The following is a 21,742-nucleotide window of genomic DNA, read 5'->3' on the forward strand; positions in this document are numbered from 1 at the left end:
CAATGGTTACACATTTAGCAAACACACAATTCTCTTTCTATAGATCTTACCCAAATTCTGAGCAACATGACAGCTGCTGAGGAGAAGACAGAGAATGAGCTGGTCTGTGTTCGTGCTCAAAAGCGTTTCTTTCTCCAATCTAATTTGTCTGCACAATGTCTGATAAACAACAAAACAACCCTATAACATGCATAAGTCATTAATTTGACTGTGAAAGCTTTTAACGCCCTTGCTTTCTACATTACAAAAAAAAAAATAATCACAAACCCCAGTTTCCTACTTACAGCCAGAGCTACATTTAGAGATGGTTAAACTGACTGTTACACAACCTACCTCCAAATAATCCTGAATTAACACAAAAAGCCTTGGTTTACCTTTAGGAATGAGATCTTATTTTAAGAATGAGGTATATGTACACAATATCAGGACTGTCACTGATACAGCTTGCATCTCCCAGGATGTATTTTATAGTGAAATTATGCAGCATGAAACCCCAAAGGAAATTCAATTAAAGCATCTTTAGTAAAACATAGAAACTTTAATTTACATGCAAAACTACAATATATTCATAATAAAAAACTGGTGACTAAAACAAATTACACACAATTTGTAAAAATCTTCCACCTTGTTAAATAGGTCTGTACAACCAAAGATTTACAAAGTCCCTGTGCATTTTCATCTTTTCAATGCACAACTGAATTTAAAGGTTCTGCTCGAATGTTCCCCAAGTCAAGAGCTGAATCTGTCTCTTCATCAATTTCACCAATGACAGCACTGCAATAAAAAACAGGTTACCATTTGTTAAAATCCCGGTGCAAATCTGGAAAGCCACAGAATTAACTTGCTAGTGAAGACTGCCCCACCCACCCCCCCTTTTTTTTTTTTTAAACTGTAGAGCTCTATCCTTTGAACCTGAAATTTTGATGGCATAAGTAGAGTCTAAAGGAAGGGAGTTTTTGGTTTGGTTTTTTTTTTTTTAAAAGGTGTAAGAACCAAATACTATTGGTCTGTTTCAGGTTAACCTCTGAAACAAGAGCTGGAAATCTTTTAGAGAGATAATAGCTTTTCAGGAGTAATGTCTAACTGCAGCAATTTGGAAGTGCATATGGCATCAGAGAAGCAAGACAGTTTCCTTCAAGACAGCCCAGTGAAACGTTATTAATTTATCCAAGGGAGAACACATAGTATTTCACCTATGCTACATTAAGACTTACCTGGACTAAAACACTAGTGGAGTCAGTAAAACTGCCTTAAAGAGAAAAGATGGTGAAGGTAATAGAAGTCATACTAGCTCAGGACGAGAACTAACTCAGAAGGAACATAAGAACAAAGAGTCTGACCTTTCTGGCATATCTTCTATTCATCGCTTCAGAGGCTTATGAGCTAGAGGCTGTACCCACAAAATGACTGAACAGCCACCAGAAACTGTGTTATTAATCTGTCCAACACCTTTCTGAACAAATTTTTATTTTTGGTCTTTGCTACATCCTGCAGCAAAGAGTTCTACAGTGTGCAACAAAATATCTTTATACATAACCTTTAGTCGGATTAACTTCTTTTCAAGAACACAAAAAGCTAGATGAAATTAAATGAAGAAATTATCTCCCCTCCTCCTTATACCACTCCTGATTTCACACCAACCAACTACCTCTATAGCTGTGCTTAAAATAGTCTTTTATAGAAAGTATTCTACTTTTTGTAAACTTGACAAAACATATTCATTATGAGTAATTCTGTATTCACACAACTTCTAACATACAGATATTCAGCATCCTTATAGGAAGAAGAACATTAAATCACTTTTTGGCTTTTTATACAAATTTGTACTATTTGAATGAAACTGGTAGAGTAACATGCTTAGCCCTACCTTTTTATGTTTGCCAATTTATTTATTTTTGCTGAAAAGCTTAAGTCAAGGGATGAAAGCCTTCCAAAACAATCCACTTTCTCAATGACATTAGATAACCACACTTCGATATGTCTAAGTATTGACATTTCTTTATCCAGAAATATCCATTAGAAGATTAAAATTCCTATCCAGGCTCACACGTTGGTCAGTGAGACATACTCTTTTTCTGGTTGTGACCAAAAACTAATCTCATTTTTTGCCATCAGTTCCAGAACGCTGCTGCAAAAATCTTCTTAGCAGGCCCACTGACCAGGCCTTCTTTCCACTTCTCTAGTAACCCTCCCGTGTTGTTCGGCACATCAGCTACTTTTCTCTGCATTTAGTGAGCTTTTACCATCATTTTGTCATCGCATTTTACATCAAATATTAATTCCCACCTTTGACCTGTCACTACATTGGCTTTGGCTGTCCAGTAGTTACACTGTCCAGCCAGAACCTTCATGGATTTTCCAGATTATGAAGTGTTCTCTGTGAAAATCTCACCTAAAAAAATCCTTTTAAAAGCTAACTTTGTATACCAGATTTCTGACTTGTTGCACACAAGTTCTATCTCATCTTTCATTCATTCTTCTATCTTTCCTCCGTCGATGAATCCTGCCATTCAACAGACTGGAATAAAGAACATCTACACAATGCCATCAAAATGTATAAACGTATGAGATGTACATATACCACGAATATGCTATACTTACACATTATCACCTCTTACAATGTATAATCCAAGCACTACTTGCTCAACTCCTTGTGAAGAACTGAACACTCGTTCATGGCTTTCATCCAAAATCAAGTTAATCGTCTGATCAAAGCCTTTGAGGGTTCCCTGAAAAAATGCACAAAAATAAAAGCACTCCAACTACCTTTTAAATTTATCATCTTTACTCTCAAGGATATACTAAACAAGGTGGCAATACTAAGGTCCTAGAGAACAGATGCTCTGTTTTATTGTTAGGCTTAAACACAAACAGCTGGAGAATGAAACTTTTAAATTAATTAATTGATTTTAGAAAAGTATCTCTATTTACTAATGAGTGTTCATGCCAACAGTTACAGTAGTCTTTAGCATTAAAAGAAGTTTCCCTTGTACCAATGATGGCCCTCTAGACAACTAATTTTACTATTTCTACATTATTTTAGTCTTCCTTGTACAGAAGTTTCTGGTAATCAATAATTAAATCAGAGAACAGAAAAATTAGATTCTTTTGGTCAACAGCCTTGAAGCCATTCTTAACACGTGATTTTAAGTTGTGTCTCTTTGAAGGAGATTAACATTGTTCCACAAAATTACTCAAAACCACCTCCAAAACACACAAATGGAATAATTGCTGTGACACTTCAATATGCATTTGGAACAATTATAATTCATTTGTGTAATATACCATCAGCAACTAATTTAAGACATTTAAACTCATGTAAGATACCATCATTCAAACAGTAATAATACCAATTTATACCATCTAACCATGTAATGATGAATCACATATACCAATTTCATTCAAATCTTTTTGGTAGAAAGTATCTTGTATCACAACACAGTTTACCAGACTGACGCCAACCAGACAGAAGATTTGGTGAAGCTAGTATTTTTCTGCCACAAGTATCATTTTTTCTTTCCAGAGGCTGCACAAAGTTGAGTACAGACAGAAAGATGTAATCCTCATGCAAAGATTATACTATTAAGTTAAACTCAAAACATAAGAGAATAAAGGGGGGGGGGCAGAGAAAAAGGGATTAAAAAAGTAACACAGAAGCAATAAACCCAAAACCTTGTACAGTCCAATATATAATAGTTTGCCAGTCCTCAGCTTTTCAGACTTAAACAGAAGCCCATAAAATTTCTTCAACGATTAACAGCTGCTGTTTTTCTACAATTGTACGGAAGAAATGGGTTTAGCATGAAAGCTGAAGAGCTTACTGAAGGAAGAGGACATTCTAGATGGAAACCAAATTCCCAAACAGGAAGAGAAATCCATTTTCTTGCATGTTCCTACAGAAAAGACCATCTGACAAGAAGTCAAAGCATTTGCAAACACAAGTTTAACAAAGGACACAGCTGACAGGGAAAAACCAGTAACTGTTCAAATCATACAGGGTAAAATAACGGCCAAAAAGCTTAAAAAAAAACAACCGTAAACGCATGAACACATAAGCAATAATATCCCAGCATGGTTTCTTTATTGCCACGATGAGAATGCCTTATGGGGGCAAAGAAAGATGTGAAAAAATACGATTCTCACCACAATCATTCTTCCATCAGAAGTAATTACTGCAACAGTACCTAATGGTTCATTAAGGAAATGTTTTATAAATATGTGTTATAAACACTTCAAGCTAAGCGCTTAAAAACAGCTCAGCAGTGGGGACCCCAAGTGTGGCACTGCACGCCCGCTCACTCCGAAGGCCTGACCATATCAATTTGGTGATCACATACGCTTCATCCCGAATGAATCTGGGTTAGTACCTTACTGCTCGTGAATAAAACAGCACGCTTTTTATGAATTTTTACGATTACGAATATTTTGCAAACGAAACGGAACGCTTGCCACGACCCCTCAGCGGCCGCCTCCGCTGGGGCCTCCGCGCAGCTCGGGCCCGGCGGTGCCCAGTGCCGCAGCAGCCCCAGCGCCCAGCCCCGCTCCCGCCGCCCTCCCGAGCTACCTCCCGCCCGCCGGGAGGATACGGTTGATGTAATTCTCCAAGGCAGACGTCATGGCGGCGGCTCCCGCGCTTCGCCTCACGCCGACGCCGGCAACCACCTCCCGCGAGACGACGGCGCCGGCGCAACCCCTGACGCCACCTCCGTCGCGCGCCGCTGACGCGCTCCAGCGCGCAGGCGCACAAACCCGCCAAGAAGCGCCGGGTTGCTAAAGAGTGCGAGACAGGCAACGCGAAAAAGAGTCCTAGCGGATGCGCATGCGTAGAGAAGCGGGAGGTGGTGAGGCACTGCGAGGGGGCTGTACCAAGTAGCGACGGCGAAGGGGCGCCGAGGGCTTTCGGTGCCCCCCCCCGCGGCAGATGGCACCATCCGCCGGGAGGTGTGTTGGCTGGGCGGGGCGCGCAAGCGCAGTAGGACCCCATGGCTTCTCTCAGGCAGCCCCGTCGGCTGCCATGTTGGGGGGGTCGGGGCTCGCCGTTTAGGGGGGCGTGGGAGGGTTGTTTCCTGGTTCGGCGTCAGGGCCGGCCTTCAGGGCTCGCTGCCGGGCTGTAGCGTTTGTCTTGCTAACACGGGAGCCGCACGTCCTTCCCTTGGCTTCCTGCGGGCCGCTGGTGTGAGGTGGGCAGGAAGGAAGCCTGGCGGCTCCCCCTGGCACTGAGGAGCCTCGTAGCAGGGTGTAGGGTGGGTGCCCAGCCCCGCCTGCACGGCTTTTTATTGAAGTCCGAGGCGCTTTCGGTAGGAAACGGTGAATGGCTGGTTGTGGGGAAGACAGCTTTGTTGTGCCCAGATCCTGTGCTGTAATGGGCTTGGCGCCAAGCACCTGCCTGGGCCCAAGTGGAGGGTGGTGCCGCTGCTTTAAACAGAAATGCAGTGGTCAAGCTCTGCAATCCAAGCAAAGCTCTACATCTTTTTATAAAGATGCAGTGTGGCAGAGGTTTGGATTTTATGCTTACAGAAACCTCCTTTTGCCGTAATCTGTAAACGTGGGAATGGCAAATAAGGATGTCCTGAAGGGTTTATGCGTTTCTGTATTTTGTATAACTTTACCTGACACTAGCGCTCTTCCCTTTCCCTTCTAGCGACCCATCATTTCTTCTGATGCGTCTGATTATCACTGCCTTCCATGCTTTCTGGTCAGCTTACACGATGCATACAGTGTTTCCCCAGTCTCCTTAGAGTCTGTGAGATATAGGGGTGTATGAAATCTGCTGGATTCAATGGTGGCACTGACACACGCTTTCAGTAATGTATGAAGCCAGGCTGGTACTTGACATCAGAAAAAAATATCTCGGGGAAATAAAGTTCAGACATTCAGTAACAGAACCAAGTTAAGCTACAAAATTAATTCTGGTGCTTTAGCCATCTTTGCCTGCGGGAGATAATGTAATCATTCTTAGTATGCAACAGGCTTTCAGAAACACCGCAATATGTTGTACATATGGATGTCCTCTGCATTGCAATGTATTCAGAGTCATGAATGCATCTCTAACAGTATTTAATAATACAGCAGTCTGTTGGTGATACTCGAAGCCATACACAGGTGTAGGGGAATAGACAGGGATCGGCGACCGGAAGATCACAGGCTGTGACGGAAAGATAGACTCCTCCCCATAGGAGTGGCAGGAACAGGAAGCGCAAGAGCTATATAAGCGTGTGACGCAGCTAAATAAACGGACATTTTGTATCCATCATATTGATGTCTGTGCATCGCTGTCCCCAGGGTGGGTAGAGCCCTGTGTCCCGGAGATATGCGGCCCAAGATAAGTTCTCCCATAGAAGCGTACAGCAACACACGGGTAGGTAGACAACAGTCTACCTACCAAGCTTCTCAAAGCATGAGGTCAGTACTATTGTTTCAGCGCTATTGCTCAAAGAGTCTTCATGGAGTGACATTAAAATAAATTTTCTTCCAGTTGCTTTTTTGACACTATCGGCGATTGCACTGGATGCCAACCTTTTCAAATGTAACACTGCATGGGGAATACTCTTTCAAAGTATAAAAACAGTGGGCCATTTCCAGTCCAGTTTATTGTAGAATGAAATATTACATCAATTCTGGATTAAAACAATATTTATTGTAAATTCATGACCTTCAATAGAAAATTAGCCTGGGACTTAGAATATGGAATTCCCCTTTTTTTCAGTTTTTGGATGACACTGAGAAAATCTAATCTCTGTAAAGTTTTCCAGTCAGTGAAGATAGTGATTGTGGTGGGCATCATAAAATGGTCTAAAATAACATTAGATCTATGTATAACCAGGAGATTAGATTTGCTGAAGCAATGAGTGGACATTCATAGGAGAAAGCTCTCGCAAATAATACTCTGAAAAAAATGGGAGGAAATTAACTTTCAGGATTTTTTTAAAATTATCTTGATTTCCAGGGCTTTCACCTGTAAATTTCATAACTCTTCATACACTAAAATACTGAGAATGCATTTTTTAATAACTGGACAGTAGAATCAGGTGTTCAGGACAAACTGAAAATTCAAAGTTGTCCACTCCCAGTTTTGTAGAAGGACCATTGAATAACTCAACACAGATGAGGTAACAGCCTTTGTTCTCTTTAACTGATGGAATCCTATAAAGAGAAGTCTCAGATCACATAGCAAAAGATGCAGACACAAATGAGCCAAACTGATGTTGCTTGAAATGTCAGAGTTCTGCATTTCCTGACTTCCATGTGTCTGCCTTTCAACTGTAAAAATATTTTGTGGCCTTTTTTTGTTTTCCATTTTACTATATAGATGCTACTTAGACTTTAGATTGTCCCTGTCAGTACTAGTCCAGCTTCCTTTTATTTCAGTCAAGACTCCAGGGACAAATTGGCAAGAGGTGCAAACCGGAACTCAGTGTCCAGCCCGTGGCTTAATTCCTGTGGGGAGTACCATTTCTGGGCAGTAAAATGCTGTTGTTTCATCCCCTTCTAGCATGCCAATTTTTTCCTTTCACATTGTAGCCATCGCAACTACAGAGAAAACAAAGTGACATTTTTAAAGACAAATTAGCCAGAAAAAAAGGTAGGCATTTCCTGACACCTCTGAAGGTAACTACACCAAAGTAGTCTCTCAAGAATTTTTTTAATGGCTCAGCCTTTATCAAAAACATGACAGGAGATGTCAGAGAACACAAAACACTTCTGGAATTGGGCATTGCATAATGCCCATCCTCTAAAGCTCTTATTATTAAAAGCTTAACAACTGCCACTAACCCTTACACCAGGATTGGAAGTAATTATTGTATATTCCGTATAAAAGGCTGGAGATTTTTTTGCGTGTGTGTGGTTAGACATTTTCCTTTTCGTACTCTTCCTTCTCCCTATAGAGACATTTTCAAAGGCCAAGAATATGACATAATTAGGAAACAAGGATGTAGGGTAAAATCTTGAAGTACTTGCACCGTGACATTACCTCAATATCTGATCCCCAGAGAATCTCACATCTATCTGTTTATTTTAACAGTGTCCCTGAAAAGCAGAGGACTTCTTCCTTATTTAATAAAGGAGGACTAAAATCCAAAGAGTAAGGCTTAGGCCTGGGCTCCTGAAGTCAGGTACCCAGGCTTTGCCAAACTAGATGCTTAACAGCAGTCAGCACTCTCAATATAAAGGAACTCTGAAAAGAGAATTCCTGTCTTCATCTACTTAGGCTCTCTCTGCCTTTTCCTGAAGGCAAGCAGCTGTGCCCATGTCCTCACAGTCCTCATTGAGGTTTGGTCTTCTGTTTGAAGCCACCACTAACATTAGCCTCTTCTTACGAAATAAACCTCCACTTAGGAAGTGGAAAACTCGAATTTAATCCCCACATCTTTTCGAAAAAAAAAAATATATATACTGCCTGCCTCTCCCTGTCAGTAGCAAGGTTTGGCAGACCAAGTTACATCATTTGCCCTTTTGTTGAAGCTGTACCACAAGCAGAGAAAACATGGATTTATTAGGCTGGACCCTAAAACTGTAGCTAAACTACTTGTCCAGTAGAGGGAAATCTTAGCTTCTGGTTGCTATTGCAAGGTCCCTTCCAGACAGAAACCAAGTGTCATTTTGGATGAAATGAATAAGCAGCCTTGAGCCTCGGTTCTCTGTAGCTGGTCAAGATCACTTGAGTCCTAACTTTAGATGTAGAAATTCAGTATCTTAAGTCTGAGCATGTCACCCTGGTCTTCTTTAGTGAGAAAAAGAATTAGTTTTCTACCACAGGATGAGATGCGTTTCCCACTAAAGATGTCTGTGTTTTTCCAATACTTATAAAGTGAGCCTGGGGTGACTAACTCAGACACAGACATTTCACAAGTTCATGCTTATATTTTAAATTTTATTCCTGGTGACCATAGTTGCCAATATAACATCGGTTTAGGATCAGGAACCTGCAGCTGACGACCCTTCACCCATTTCTTCCCTTCAGTTGCTGCAGAGCTGCCCATGAGGACACACTAAATAACTGAATATGAGTATATGCTAAATAACTGAATATGAGCATTATGCCCATTAATAAAAAGGCTTTCCCTTTCTCTTACATTGTCTAGATGTAGCTTACTTGCTAATTACATTTACCTCTGTAATTAAAATGAGCTTATTTCTGCAATTGACTCTCCATACCTGAAGGTTGCTGTATGTTATACTTTCCGCAGAATACAAAACCAGTTAATCATGCCCTGCAGTCTCTCTGCACGCTTTCCTGCTTCCATATAGTCTGCCAGGGCAGGAAGGAAGCCCTGCAATGGTAGTTGTAGGGTGTATGTGCAAGCAGTTATTGTGTGTAAACTTGTTATCTAGCCTAGGGCTGGTGGAATGGATGAGTGAATGTTTTGTTGCTGCTGTCACCATATGTTGCTTATCAGTTTCACATCTCCCAAAACACTCTAGCTTCTGGTGGCTTTGCATTCCTTGGTTATTAAGAAGTAGCCAGGTTTTGTAGACCCAGCCACGCTGAAGGGTGAAATGGCTTTGTGGAGTTCTCACGAGAGACGAAGCCTGGCTAGTACCACTGTGCCATGGTGTGTCAAGCCATGTCCCTGTCAGATCAGATGGAGAAAGGTGCAAGGCCTACTCCTCAGGCTTCCTTGAAAGCTGAAACTAATATAATCACCTGACTGTTGGAACAAGAGCTTTAAGAAATTTCTTGTAACAAAACTCCCAAAATTGATAATGTCCATCCGCCTGCTCAACAAGAATTGTATCCCCTGGTTGCTGCTCAAGACAAAATAGCACCTGATGTAGAGAATAATGGAGTGGTATGTACTGAAGAAGAAGAATCAGATGGTGCATACCCCAGAAGAGAACGAAGCACTCCCAAATCCCACACATTTCATTTGCTTAATCCTTCTAACAGCCTTTCTCATACTTTCTGGGACTCAAACATTTAAATCTCTCTGATTTTCACCTGCATTCCTGGAATGTTGCTCCTTAAAAAGAGCCTAGCCCTTTAGCTCGTCCTCAGTTTATACACACCCACGCTGGCAAAACATGACTGGTTTCTCTTTATGTGTTCAGGAGAAACAGAAACATCCCGTCACCTCTGCTTTGATCCTCTGAGTCTGTAGATGCTCTAAGGTCTGTTGACAGCAATGCAAGGACACAGATTTTATCTGATAGCTGGAGAAAAGTAGAAAGATCTTGCTCACCTCATGCATGACTAGCTGCAATTTAAGTTGAGATGTGTTTCATGTATATTGTTATATCAAATGATGGGTTTGTGATGGAACAACTGGAAAATAATTATAAGAGGTTAACAGTCTGAAAAGTGCTGGTAGACTCTGAATCTAAGTTACAATGCATTAGAAATAAACCTGTAGCATCAGTAGTCCCAAACTGCTTTTTATTTATCTTTAGAAACTCGGTGTTAACAAACACCTGATCTAAATTTTGTTTGTTATCATAGCAACTGCTGCTATCATGGGAAACATTACAAAAAATCTCATTTTACTCAAAGAGCTCCTTTATATGAGCAATTTTTTTTTTCCAGCAATTTTTGCTAAAATATGCAAAGTACTTTAGCAATCTTAATGACTACAGCCCTACTTAATGTGTTAGCATAAAAAATAACTTTGCATGTTTCTGTTTGCAGGAAAACAAACTTTTCCATTTTCCTCTTTTTTTTTTTAGCAGAAGAAACTGAAAACAGCTGTAGAAGTTCAGCACCGTTATCCTTTTAGAGAATAATTTTAGGGGATATTACGAACTATTGGTAGGAGAAATGCCATTGCTAATGGGTCATGTACCTGTAACTATAGAATTACAAAGCAAATGGATTCTTGTTTTCAGCTGCTCTAAGCAGAGTATTAAGACAATTCTGTTCTACAAAAAATGAATAATAAGCTTCAAGTAACTGACATTTACTACACGTCAGCTTCATAATTTTTTACATTCATAGCTGAAATTGTGTTTGCTAAATTGCTCTCATGAAGCTGGCTTTTCATTCTGATAGATTCCCTACTTCTCAAAGTATAATTCATCTTCCTGTAAAAGCACTGATCCAAATTTTTAGCCCATGTTAAGATGCCTAGATCTTCCAGCTTTAAACACAAGGTCCATTATCTTAGTATTCTGCAGGGATACCCATTTGACCACATTCTACTTCTTGTTTCATTTGCTCTGCAGCACATGATCACCATGTAAAAGGAGCAGCACATGGTCAAAGGGCTCTGTTCGGAGGTGACTTACACGCTGCCAGCTGCCAGATATAATGAAGCTTGCACTAAAAAAAAATCAATATAATTCTGCTTTCTAACTTATATGGCATCATTATTTCGTGAAGTAGGTTATTCATTGTACCACAGAGCAGTCTTTTGGCACCAAGACCTTTAAACCAGTCATGGAAGCAGAGAAAGAATATACTGTGGATTTGGCCCTACCCAGAAGAGGTGTCAGAATCCTTCGTGTTAGAAACATGTAATTGAAAAATGATCAACAGGAGAGGACGCTAAATTGGAGAACCTGCCTTTCCCTTAACAGGCACTGAACTGTGTTTTGCCTAATAAATGACTAAGACCAAAGGGCAGGGAGAAGGCCATTTTTTTTTCATCAGTAGGCTATGCTGTGACCAGCAGAACTCGAAGCGCAAGCAAACAGAATTGCACCAACAGCAATGAAGAGAAGTGGCACATGGGGATGGCAGATGCTATGCTTTCTTCACAGCCTTGAAGAGGGTTGTCTGTTTTGTCATTATTTCTAGCCTAAGATTTTGCAAGCTACTGCTCCAACTGGATATTTTCTCTTACAACGCCCAGAATCTCCTTGGTAATCGCAACTAGCATCCTTGTTCACTGCCATAATAGGTGCTAGCTCTTTCACTTGGTGCTTTCAGGTACTCTCTTCACATTCTCTGGTTAGTGTTTCTGCTGGCACTTGAAATTCCTTCCAGTGATGAGTCTTTTTAGCTGTTAGTGTTCAGATAGTGAGGTCAGTCAACTCATAGGGAGAAGAAGTAGCTTCAGGGAGTTTGCTTGTCCCAGCTGTGGTAGCTTGTGATTCACTCAGGCAGGCAGCTGGCACCAGTGCAGGGCTCAGTGCTGAGGCCTTTGGTGTGAAGAAGGTAACTATATGCTACACCCTGGTATCTGGGCTGCAGCCAGCACAAGGGTGTCTGGAGGGGAAGGAGGGATTGCAGTTACAGAGATTAATAGGGGTAAGAACAATTGGCAGCAGCAGAAAGTCTTTCTGTTGATTTACTATTTGCACTGTTGGTTGAGATTGGGGAACACCTTTGTAAACAAAAAACCCGAGGGCTTTGGGTCATGACAAGATGTATTCCTTGTTTAAAGAGGTATTCCCATGGGTAAAGCTTTTTGTTTGAGGCAGATATGCTTCACAGCAAGAAGTTGCACTGTGCTCAGGTTTTTTTTCCTTTTAATCTTGGGCAAGATTTGTTCTCCTCAGATTAACATGATCGCGTGCCCAAGGCTTAATTATCACTCTGGAGTGATGAATGGCACAGATAAACTCATGCCCTGAATTTTCTGCGCTGTTTGGATGGGTACATCCAATGCCTGAAAGTGCAAGTTAGTTTTCCAACTCTGTAGTGCTCTAGTATTTGGGATGGAAATGATAAAAGGCCTTGAGAAAAGTCCTTCTATCGGAGTGCATGCTTGTAGAAGGGTTCCCATCAATCCACAATGTGTCACATGAGAGGAGAGCAGTGTCTCAGAGAGCAGAGTGCTAACCATTAGTAACTGCTGCCTTTTCATTATCAACCACTGTGCTATTACATTATTGATTAATGCTGTTGAAAGCCATTCCTGCTGGTCCCTTATGTTCTTACTGAAAACCACTTAACATATCAGCCACATCTAATTGAATAGCAAGAGGAATGAGTGAAATGTCATTCATAAGCACTCCCTCCCTTTACAGTCATTGGCAAAAGTATGTATGCCACTGAATATTGAAACCACCCTGAAGGCATCAAATTTCCAAATATAATGCTATTTTTTTTTAATATTTTACTCACCTTGTGCTAGATATGCTGCTGCTACTAATGTTCTGGAGACTCGCATGCTTTACTTATTGCAGGGACTAAGTGTTCTGTACATCTCAGTTAAGCATTACCATATCTCACAATGATTGGTAAATATTGTTCTTACTATTTGCTAAATCTGTAAGTTGAATCACATAGACATTCACTGAAAGAACAGAATCTCTTTTGAAGTCAGTGGTGGAACAGTCAATGACAATGACAATGACACCAGAAGGCATCAGTTAATATTAGGGTCTCATTATCCTAAACTCTCTACATAAGCATGCAAAGAGAGACAAAAAGTCTTGGCTACAAGGAATTTGCATGGTGAATAGCCAAGAGACAGTGCAGGAGGAAGAAGGTATTAATGTCTCCATTTTAATGCCCTTAATAACATGCCTTAACTTTTGGTCAGCCCTGAAGTGGTCGGGCAGTTGGACTAGGGGATCATTGTAGGCCCCTTCCAACTGAAAATAGTCTATTCTATTTTACAGACAGAAAGCAAAGTGATTTGTCTAAGGCTGCTGTGTGCCACCAGTAGAAACTGAATTCAGATTTCTGATCTATAGTCTAGGTAATTTCTTATAGTCTATTTTGCAACACCCTTTTGCTCCTTGAGGAAGGTTCCCCTGCTTCCCCCTCAGCATGTGATTTGATACAGAGGGTGTATGAGCATTCCCCATCTTGCCCCTTCTCTTCCCCTTTCTGGAGACTCCAGTACTTTGCTAATCAGCTTCATTCTCTTTTAGCCTCAGGAGGAGAAGTTCCAGAGTGGGATATGGACCATAGTACACCGCACATGAGGTAAAGCACTATTATCATCTGCCTCACCTGCTTGTCTGTCTTTTAATTATTGAAAAAAAAGAGAAAAGAGAAAAACAGAGAATTAAATGCATCTGAAAGAAGATCATCAGAGTGACAATAATATTCATTGCCATTCCTGATGACACCGATGTGACATATAAGGGTGTTTAGGTATCTTTCAAAAAAATTGTCTTTTATGTCAGATAAGTGATGAGGCAGGTGCCTCTCCTAGGCAAAACAGGCCACTGCCAGTTGAAGTACAGTATCAAGATAAGACTGTCATTGTGCAGGTCTCTGCTGCCCTGAAGCTAATGTGCACAATCTGTTTTCGCAAGTGCTTTCATATTTTTGTTCTTTATTACAAGCGTATACAGCACATAAGTGTTTTTAGTATTGGCTGACTCTGGCATTTTGTAGTCACGATTGTGGTATTTAAACAGGAGGTGATCTGTTCTGCACATGGAAAAGGGGCTGTGTTATAGAGGAAATAATTTTAAAAAGTGTTGCTATTTTTTGGCAAGAGGGTGTTATGATTACTTTTCAAAGAATATACCCAGTGTTCATTATGTTCATGTACAAACCCATGGTGATTTGAATCTGATTTCTAGTCTGTACCTAGGGAGCATTATCACTGTGTTAGAAACGCAAGTATGATATTAAATTGGAAAGCTCTTACAAATATATAGTCTCATCTATTTCTTTTTTAGCTGCTGTATAATATTGCTCCCCAATTTCAGCCTAAGAGCTGTGATTACTTAGATGAAATGAGCAATGTCACTTGAACAGCAACTGTTGTAAATAATGGAGATCTTTTTATAAAACTTCATCATATTGTTAATATCCAAAATGCATTTCATATCATAAAGCAGCACATTGCCCTTGGTTAAGAAAATTCCTTTCAAAGAGTTTGCCTGGCAGTGATTTTTAAAACGCATTTCAAGACTTTCTGAAAATCTTGAAATATAAGCGTGACATGATTGTATTATGAAAATGTGTTTGGTGAGGGACACATAATTATCTTCAGTTTCCAGATGAAGCAGAGCTGGTAACTTATTTCCAGTCACTGCTGGCAAATTTGTTTAGATGCTTATTGAATGCAGGTGGGTTTTTTTTTTCTGCTGCACCACTCTTGTAAAAATAACTTCTCTCTGTACAGGAGGCATTGTGTCCAGGATATCCATATCTAGCTGGAAGGTGTCTCGAGGTAGGAAAAACTCCTGAAACACGCATCCCTCACATCTCAGGGATACAGTCTCCCCAGAAAAATGCTCAGCTTTAGAAATTGTATGTCACGGCACCATGTGTCATATTGGGACACACAATGCCAAGTATAATACCAGGTTTTCTGAAGCAGGTCTATTTTTTAGTTTAAAGCATTGTTGTGCTGAATTGGTGATTAATCAGTAATGTTCCAGCTGAACAAAGCCTCAGTTTAGAAGGGTACAATTGCTGCTCCGGGTTTAGACAGTGTCCAGCGAGGGGCCTCTATGCAGTGCGAGAATTCCAAAGGCAAATGTTTAAACATAGAAATAAAAAGAGCGTGGAGGAAGCTGGCAACAAGATTATGCCAGCTAATGCTCTTATAAACAGATCATGAACAATGCTAGAACATTGGATTTAGGGGATGGGTGGGTTACAACCCTGGTGTATTGTTTCATATTGGGTATTTTTTTCTCATGCAGGTCTTTACCTTTTTTCCCTCCACATGGTTACCAAGGAATACAAAGCAAGCTATCACTTTGTGTCAGATGCAGGCAAGATTTAAGAGCTCCAGAGCAGCTGAGAACATGGATACAGCATCTTGGGTGTGAGGATGACGCTACACTGGCAGAGGAATCTTTAAGGGGTAGAGGCTTCAATTTCCTGCTGAGTTTTGTCAAGATCCAGGTCTGCTGAGAGAAAGTGTTGTCTGCAAGATGGGAGTGTGGCTCTGTAGCACCTCCTGGACTGAAGGGGGTCACTGTCTGGGAGTACAGGACACGTGGGTTGCAGGGGAAGAGTTTTGGGATTGCACAAAACTTACAGGATCTTTAGGGGGGGAACCACAAGCAGAGAAAGGGAGGAATAGAGGTGATCTGGGGAGGAAAATTTTGGAGAAAACAGAGGGATAAGGGGCTGAAAGGGGGAGGCTGCATGTAAACAGGTGGCTGGTCAGTAGGCTAGTCTGGCCACACCCTGCACTTGATCAGCACAGTCTGTCCTGTCTTCTCATTAAACTCCGTTTTAATTTTCCTGGGTGCAGGGCTGTCTTCCGCAGAGTGGGACCGCGGAATCGCAGGGGCCCCTGTCTGTGGTGGTAGCAACCGGAGTGGATGAGGTTATCTAAGTCAGTGTGTGATCACCCCTGAATATCAGCCTGGGCTTGCAAAGTAGTTGAAGTGACCTGGGAGCCGGGTGAGCGCATGTGTCTCTGAGAGTGAGACAACTGGAGGAGCTGGCTGCGGGAGGAAGTGGGGGTCCCAGCCATGTGGCAGAGAGACTGTAGGGTCTAGGGTTGACTGAGAGATCAGACGTGTGTGTCTCTCTCTCTATGCATGAGGCAACTGAGGACCAGCTACTGGAGGGACTGTCTAAGACCAGGTTACTGGAGGCAGCTAAAGCCAATTCTTCACATTTTTTGGGGCAATTTACATCTATGCAGGGTAGGCCTCATTCTGATCCTATAAAATCAGAGTGTTTCAATTTACCCCTCCTTTCTTCTCAGCCTCCATAGAGGCATGTTTCAGTGCTCTATATTTGTAGTGATGGTGTAGAAAGCAAGATGCAGAGATTGCACATGCTGTGCAAGTACATAGAGACTTTTGATCTTCCTGCTTTTTACAGCCATTTGTTCTCACTCAATGCAGGTACCAAGTAGTAGAAAACCAGACCCTTTGTGTCTGGAATGCTTAGCACCCCTTTTCTATACCTTTTCTATGAAAAAGACCTCCATTCTGCATCCAGTTCCCTTGCTCTAGTTGTTTACCCAGGAAATCTCTGGACTGAGAGTGTCTGTAATGCACTGGATTAGGCAGACAGGGGTGTGAATAGTAACTAAGCATTCCGGATGAGGAGAGGAAATACTGACAGGTTTCTTCCCCATTCTCCTGAGGAAAACCCCCTTCACAAAGAGTTGTACGAAATGTGCGCTACCCATTGACATGTCTCACCAATACTAAGTCTGTTACAGTGTCCCTCAAAGATTGCTTCAGGGTTCTGTCACACCAAACCTCACCACTTCCACATGATTAATTACTGCCAAGTCCAGTCTCAAACAAGAGCCAGTAATGATGGATATATTTGTGTAAGGTGTGGCAAAGCACTTAGGCAGATGTATATGCTTGTATATAATACAAGTTTCAATATACACTAGGGCTTCATGATGAGATTTGGACAGTCCCTTACCAAGTGGGAGAGAACAGTTTGGCTTAGTGTGGGCTAATGGTTCTTTTTTTAACATTAGTGAAGTCTGGGGAGTGGCCCTTGGTAACAGGCGCTGCCTGCAGGAAGGAGAGGGATGCCTACACCTGGCCTCAACAGGCATACTGGATGTTTGAGGAGGTGAAAGAAGTAAAGGTTTTGGGGGAGTGAGAATTGTCATTGTCTCCTGAATAAATTAAGAATCAGTAAGTCTTTTGATGGGGAGCAGGAGTTAGGGTGGAGGTGAGAAGGACAAAACAAAAGAGGCTAGAAAGGTGAGAATCCAAACAGATGCTAATAGAGGGAGGAAGTACATGTTCCCTGCCTGAGGTCTTTTTTAGGTTTGCTTTCACAGGATATGATGGACTTGCAAAAGGACCACATTCTGAGCACCATGGTCCTGGTGCTGGTTTGACATAATAGAGTATAGGAAGCTTTCTGCATGTGATCTCAAGATGGGTAAATACAAACATAGTAATCTTTTACTTCTGTTCAGCCATTTTGCTAACTTCTGTTTCTATTCAGGAACTTTAAGTGAGAAATATAGTGCCCTAGGCACCATTTCCTGCCAGCAGATGGGTCCTGCCAGGGGGTGGTATGGATCTTAGGAGCTGTGAAAAATTAAGTGGGATGGTTGGGCCCTGAAGGAATCTTAACACTCCCTCTCACTCCCCGCTCCCCACCAAGTTCAATAAATCAGTGCACAGAAGCTGTTTGGAAAACAACCAATTCAAAACAAAACTTCATTTGTGGTATTGTAATTACATGGATGCTAAGCAACACCTACAAAGAAGCAAACTGTGTGGTGATGGAGCCGTGGTGTCCTTTCAGAAACATTTAAGAGAGTTCTGTTTTAAAAAGAAAAAAAAGTCCTTGATAACAAGTCTAGTCTAGAAACTTTCCACAGCAGCTTTCCATGATAGTTTCAGAGTCATTTATGATGAAAAATTCTTCATTATCACCAGAAACTGCTCCTGCCATAGGTATAAATTTACTCAGTGTTATATCATGGTGGAAAACCACACAGGAACCTCTGTTACGATTGTGTGAATATCACCGTCTTTCAGTTTATTTAAGTGGGAGATGGGTATCAAGGCCCAAGCCTGTCCTGGAGAAGACAGTGAAATGTGTGCACGTGGGCTAGCGCGTCACCCCAGCAGGCGCAGCTCCAGTGCTAGCCTGCAATCCTTATCACGCATACATCAGTAGTTCCTTTCTCTCCAGTGGAGTTTCACTGCTGCTGTGAGGAACATCGCCTACAATTCCTAAGTGTTGGAAAGCAACCAGAAATTTGGTTTCTCTAGATAAAACAATACTTTAAAACTAGTAGTTTTTACTAGTTTTAGTTTATCTAGATAAAAAAATACTTAAAAACTAGTAGTTTTGAGGTGGTGGTCTATCTCAGATTCACTAAGTTTTTTAATATCAACAGCTTGATATATAAACCTAAGTCTTATTGCTTTAATCTTTATAATTTTAATATAGCCTTATTTATAAAATGGATTTCATTCATGTAACCAATGTGCAGGAATGTTTTACAGGCATTGTTAATTCCTTATCCAGGATTACAAATATGCCTAAGAATAAAATGAAAATAGATGTTATGGTATTAATTTATGCATTTTTGGAAAACATCAAAGTCGCATAACCTTATGTCTAATGATTTCATTTAATTATAGAGTTCTGTGTTTTCATCTTCAAAGAAATCTACAATGACTAATTAATCTTGCAGCAGCCCTTTGAAATACATAGATAGACATAATTAATCCCATCTAACCGATTCCTTGCCCAAGGCAATACATTGGATCAATATTTAAGCCAAGATTAGAGCTCAGTCTTACTCTGTGGTCATTTCACTAAACTAGCAGTTCCCAAGTTCCCTCAGGTTGGGCTCGCTCCTACCTTGCTGTGATAGTTTAGACAGACATACGCCTTAGCCTGCACTGAGTCTTCATCCTCTATCTTCCACCTCTCTGCCAAAATGCTGCTTCTCCCTCTCGCCCTCAAAAATTACTTCCACTCCAGTCAATACAGGTGTGGAAAGTCTAATTTTTCCCCTCCAGAATTCTGTACCCAGCTTTCACTTGCTTATGCTTGTCACTGCCTGCCTGACTCTTTGAACCCGCATCCTCGCACAAGTTCCCTGTCCTCCAGGTGCCACTGCCCGCCCTGTGGAGCTCTGCTTCCATGCTTGGTGTGGGCAGTGGCGTCCCCCAGGGTAATCACCTCTCTCTTCCCCTGCCTCTGGATCCCCCCAGCAGCTGGGAGGAAGCGCTGCTGGTGGGGTTGGTGTAAACTGCTTTGTATCTTCTAGTTGGCTTACTCTTGTACGGTGAGCAAGGAGAAAACTGAAGGTAAGATTTGCACCATTAAATAGGAGATACTGTTCTCATAGACCGTGGCCCGTACCAAGGTGCAGCCTAAGTCCTTGTGTCTGTTATTGTAGGTGGAGATTCATGAAAGGTTTTGTAGCACATTGTGAGTTACAAAAGCACGTTATAGGATCAAGGTAATATTGAAGGCTAATGAAGTTCATGGGTGTGGAACCACAGAGAAGCTCATGTTGTATAAAACAGTATTACTTGCCTTGAAAATGGTCGTATGATAATATAGACTGGAGTGAGGCCGTTCTGAACACCGTGGTGAGCAGCAGGGATTGCACAGCGACAAGTTTGTCTGTGGCAGACTGTGATAAAGTCCTGATTTCATAGAAGAAACTAATTCTGCATAGCATGTAGTGATGGATGAGGTACAAGAAAAGGGAGAAAAAATTAATGGAAAAGGAGATTCCCACCTCACGTCATCAAAGAATGGCACCAGAACCTGAGAAATAGTGCCAGAACCTGGACTTCCCACCATGGCAGTGTTTAAGATCTGGTCAAATCTTACTTGGCTATAGCTTTCCTTACCTGGTAGGAAATAGTGTTAATATGATGTATCCTGTTGTTGATAACCAAGTCACATTTGGATTTGTGCTTTGATGTAATATGTCAAACCAGAAAAGGTATTCTCCATGACTCTAGGGGTTCTGCTCCCTAAAAAATTAGTGGATGGACCAGAAATATTCCTGCAGGCAGCTGATCTCACTACCCTTGGTTGACATGCCACACTTCCCTCATAATTTCCTTTACTTTATAGAAAATGTTATGTCTTCATGCTGACTGCAGAAGAGAGAAAAAAAGAGGATACACAGAGGACCTGAAATTCTCCAGCAACATTGTACAATATCTAAGGATATCCTCCAAACCTGGTGTACCGCTGCAAAAACTCTGATTTATCTCAGCATTCCCAAAAGTGTAATTTTCTATGGGTGAGATTGCATAGCTATGTCTGCTGCTTCATTCCATTTTCTTTAGAAAAATGTTTGATGCTCTGCCCCATACTTTCAGGCTCTCTGCAGCTGACTAAAACGGTGGATGTCTTCCTAAAATAGATAGTCTGCTTCAACCACAAATTGATTGGGCTTTGACTAGATAGAATTATATGTGGGGCAGAAGGTCAGACGGATGATCGTAGTTTTCCTGCTTGGCTTTAGATCATTGGATTTACTGGGGTACTAAGCCTCTCCATTCAGCATGATTCAAGAGAGTAAAATCCAGAGCTCTATAAAGTGGGAATTGTACATTCAACCAAATGGAGAATGACTGAGTATAGACATATGGCAGATTCATTTTTTCAGGCTGTTGATAATCTCAAAGAACATGTAGTAACAGAACAAATCAGCATGTTGGTGGAGGTTCCCCCGCCACCCACAGCAAATGATATTTTGGGGCATATAAATAGGAGACAATTACAATAACACATCCCTTTCAATCTGAGTAATTTCTACTGAAATCCAAGATGACTGCTGTCAAAAGGAGATGTACAAAAGCATAGCGTTCTTTCTGCTTTAAAATAATTACATACTGCAAATACGTGCGAGAGAAGGCAAATCACTTAAGGACACTCTTGGAAGAAGTAACTTAGGGGAAATATGAATGTCAGTCGGTTTCCTGACATAGTTTAAATGTTAAATGACACATAACCTAGGATCACCCAAACTAGATGGCAAAGCCTTGTTGTACGATACTGTCTGACAATGAAATCCTGCATCTCGACAACTGAATTAAAACATTTCTTTCACAGCCACGTTGAAGGTCTCTGTTCTGATATTTTCTCTTGCACTTACATGACTCTACAAATGTTTAACTTATCTGGAGCCAACGTAGCAGTGAAGATTTGCTGCATAAAATCTTGAAGGAAATTTTCTTCTAGTCTAGGAATATATTTTTTTTTATCTCAGGAATTAAGAGCCCGAGGGCAGCTGATGAGCACAAGGCAAAAGCCTGGCCCCACTGAAGTGTTCTCAGGTACTTCTCCTGTAGGGAACAGAATCCTCTTAAGATGATGACTGCTGAGATATATTCAGAGGTCTTTGTCTCTCTCAAACAGAGAGGGAAAAATTAAATGCCCTCTTCCTACTATGCAAATTTTGCAGGCAGTTTACTGCGTTTAATGAACTGTTATAGCATATGCAGATGAACACTTCCC

General features: G+C 41.2%; 1 protein-coding gene and 1 long non-coding RNA gene across 3 annotated transcripts; one reads left to right on the plus strand and one right to left on the minus strand.

The window, feature by feature from the left end:
* Positions 1–518: 518 nt before the first annotated feature.
* LSM8 (LSM8 homolog, U6 small nuclear RNA associated) lies at positions 519–4,730 on the minus strand. Its single transcript, XM_064446771.1, has 4 exons — positions 4,587–4,730; positions 4,144–4,184; positions 2,602–2,729; positions 519–774 (listed from the first exon to the last, which is right to left on the minus strand). Exons 1-4 carry the CDS (start codon positions 4,615–4,617, stop codon positions 684–686), a joined length of 291 nt encoding a protein of 96 aa, XP_064302841.1. The 5' UTR covers positions 4,618–4,730; the 3' UTR covers positions 519–683.
* On the plus strand, positions 4,713–21,333 carry LOC135312542 (uncharacterized). 2 transcript variants are annotated; one of them, XR_010372115.1, is made up of 4 exons: positions 4,713–4,941; positions 13,759–13,813; positions 14,970–15,017; positions 15,496–21,333. It is a non-coding gene; the product is annotated as an uncharacterized LOC135312542 (long non-coding RNA). The 2 variants fall into 2 exon arrangements; XR_010372117.1 differs by lacking the exon at positions 4,713–4,941 and adding an exon at positions 13,514–13,583.
* Positions 21,334–21,742: the final 409 nt, after the last annotated feature.

Source organism: Phalacrocorax carbo, chromosome 1 (assembly GCF_963921805.1).
Source record: "Phalacrocorax carbo chromosome 1, bPhaCar2.1, whole genome shotgun sequence".
Classification (NCBI taxonomy): Eukaryota; Metazoa; Chordata; class Aves; order Suliformes; family Phalacrocoracidae; genus Phalacrocorax; species Phalacrocorax carbo.

What these genes read in the sequence shown, in the direction of transcription:
- LSM8 (XM_064446771.1), bottom strand. Translation starts at nt 4,617, where the DNA reads ATGACGTCTGCCTTGGAGAATTACATCAACC. An exon ending in CTGATGGAAGAATGATTGTG is followed by an intron (nt 2,730 to 4,143) that starts GTGAGAATCGTA and finishes GCATTTTTTCAG; the next exon opens with GGAACCCTCAAAGGCTTTGA. An exon ending in ATTGTAAGAGGTGATAATGT is followed by an intron (nt 775 to 2,601) that starts GTAAGTATAGCA and finishes TTTTTATTGCAG; the next exon opens with TGCTGTCATTGGTGAAATTG.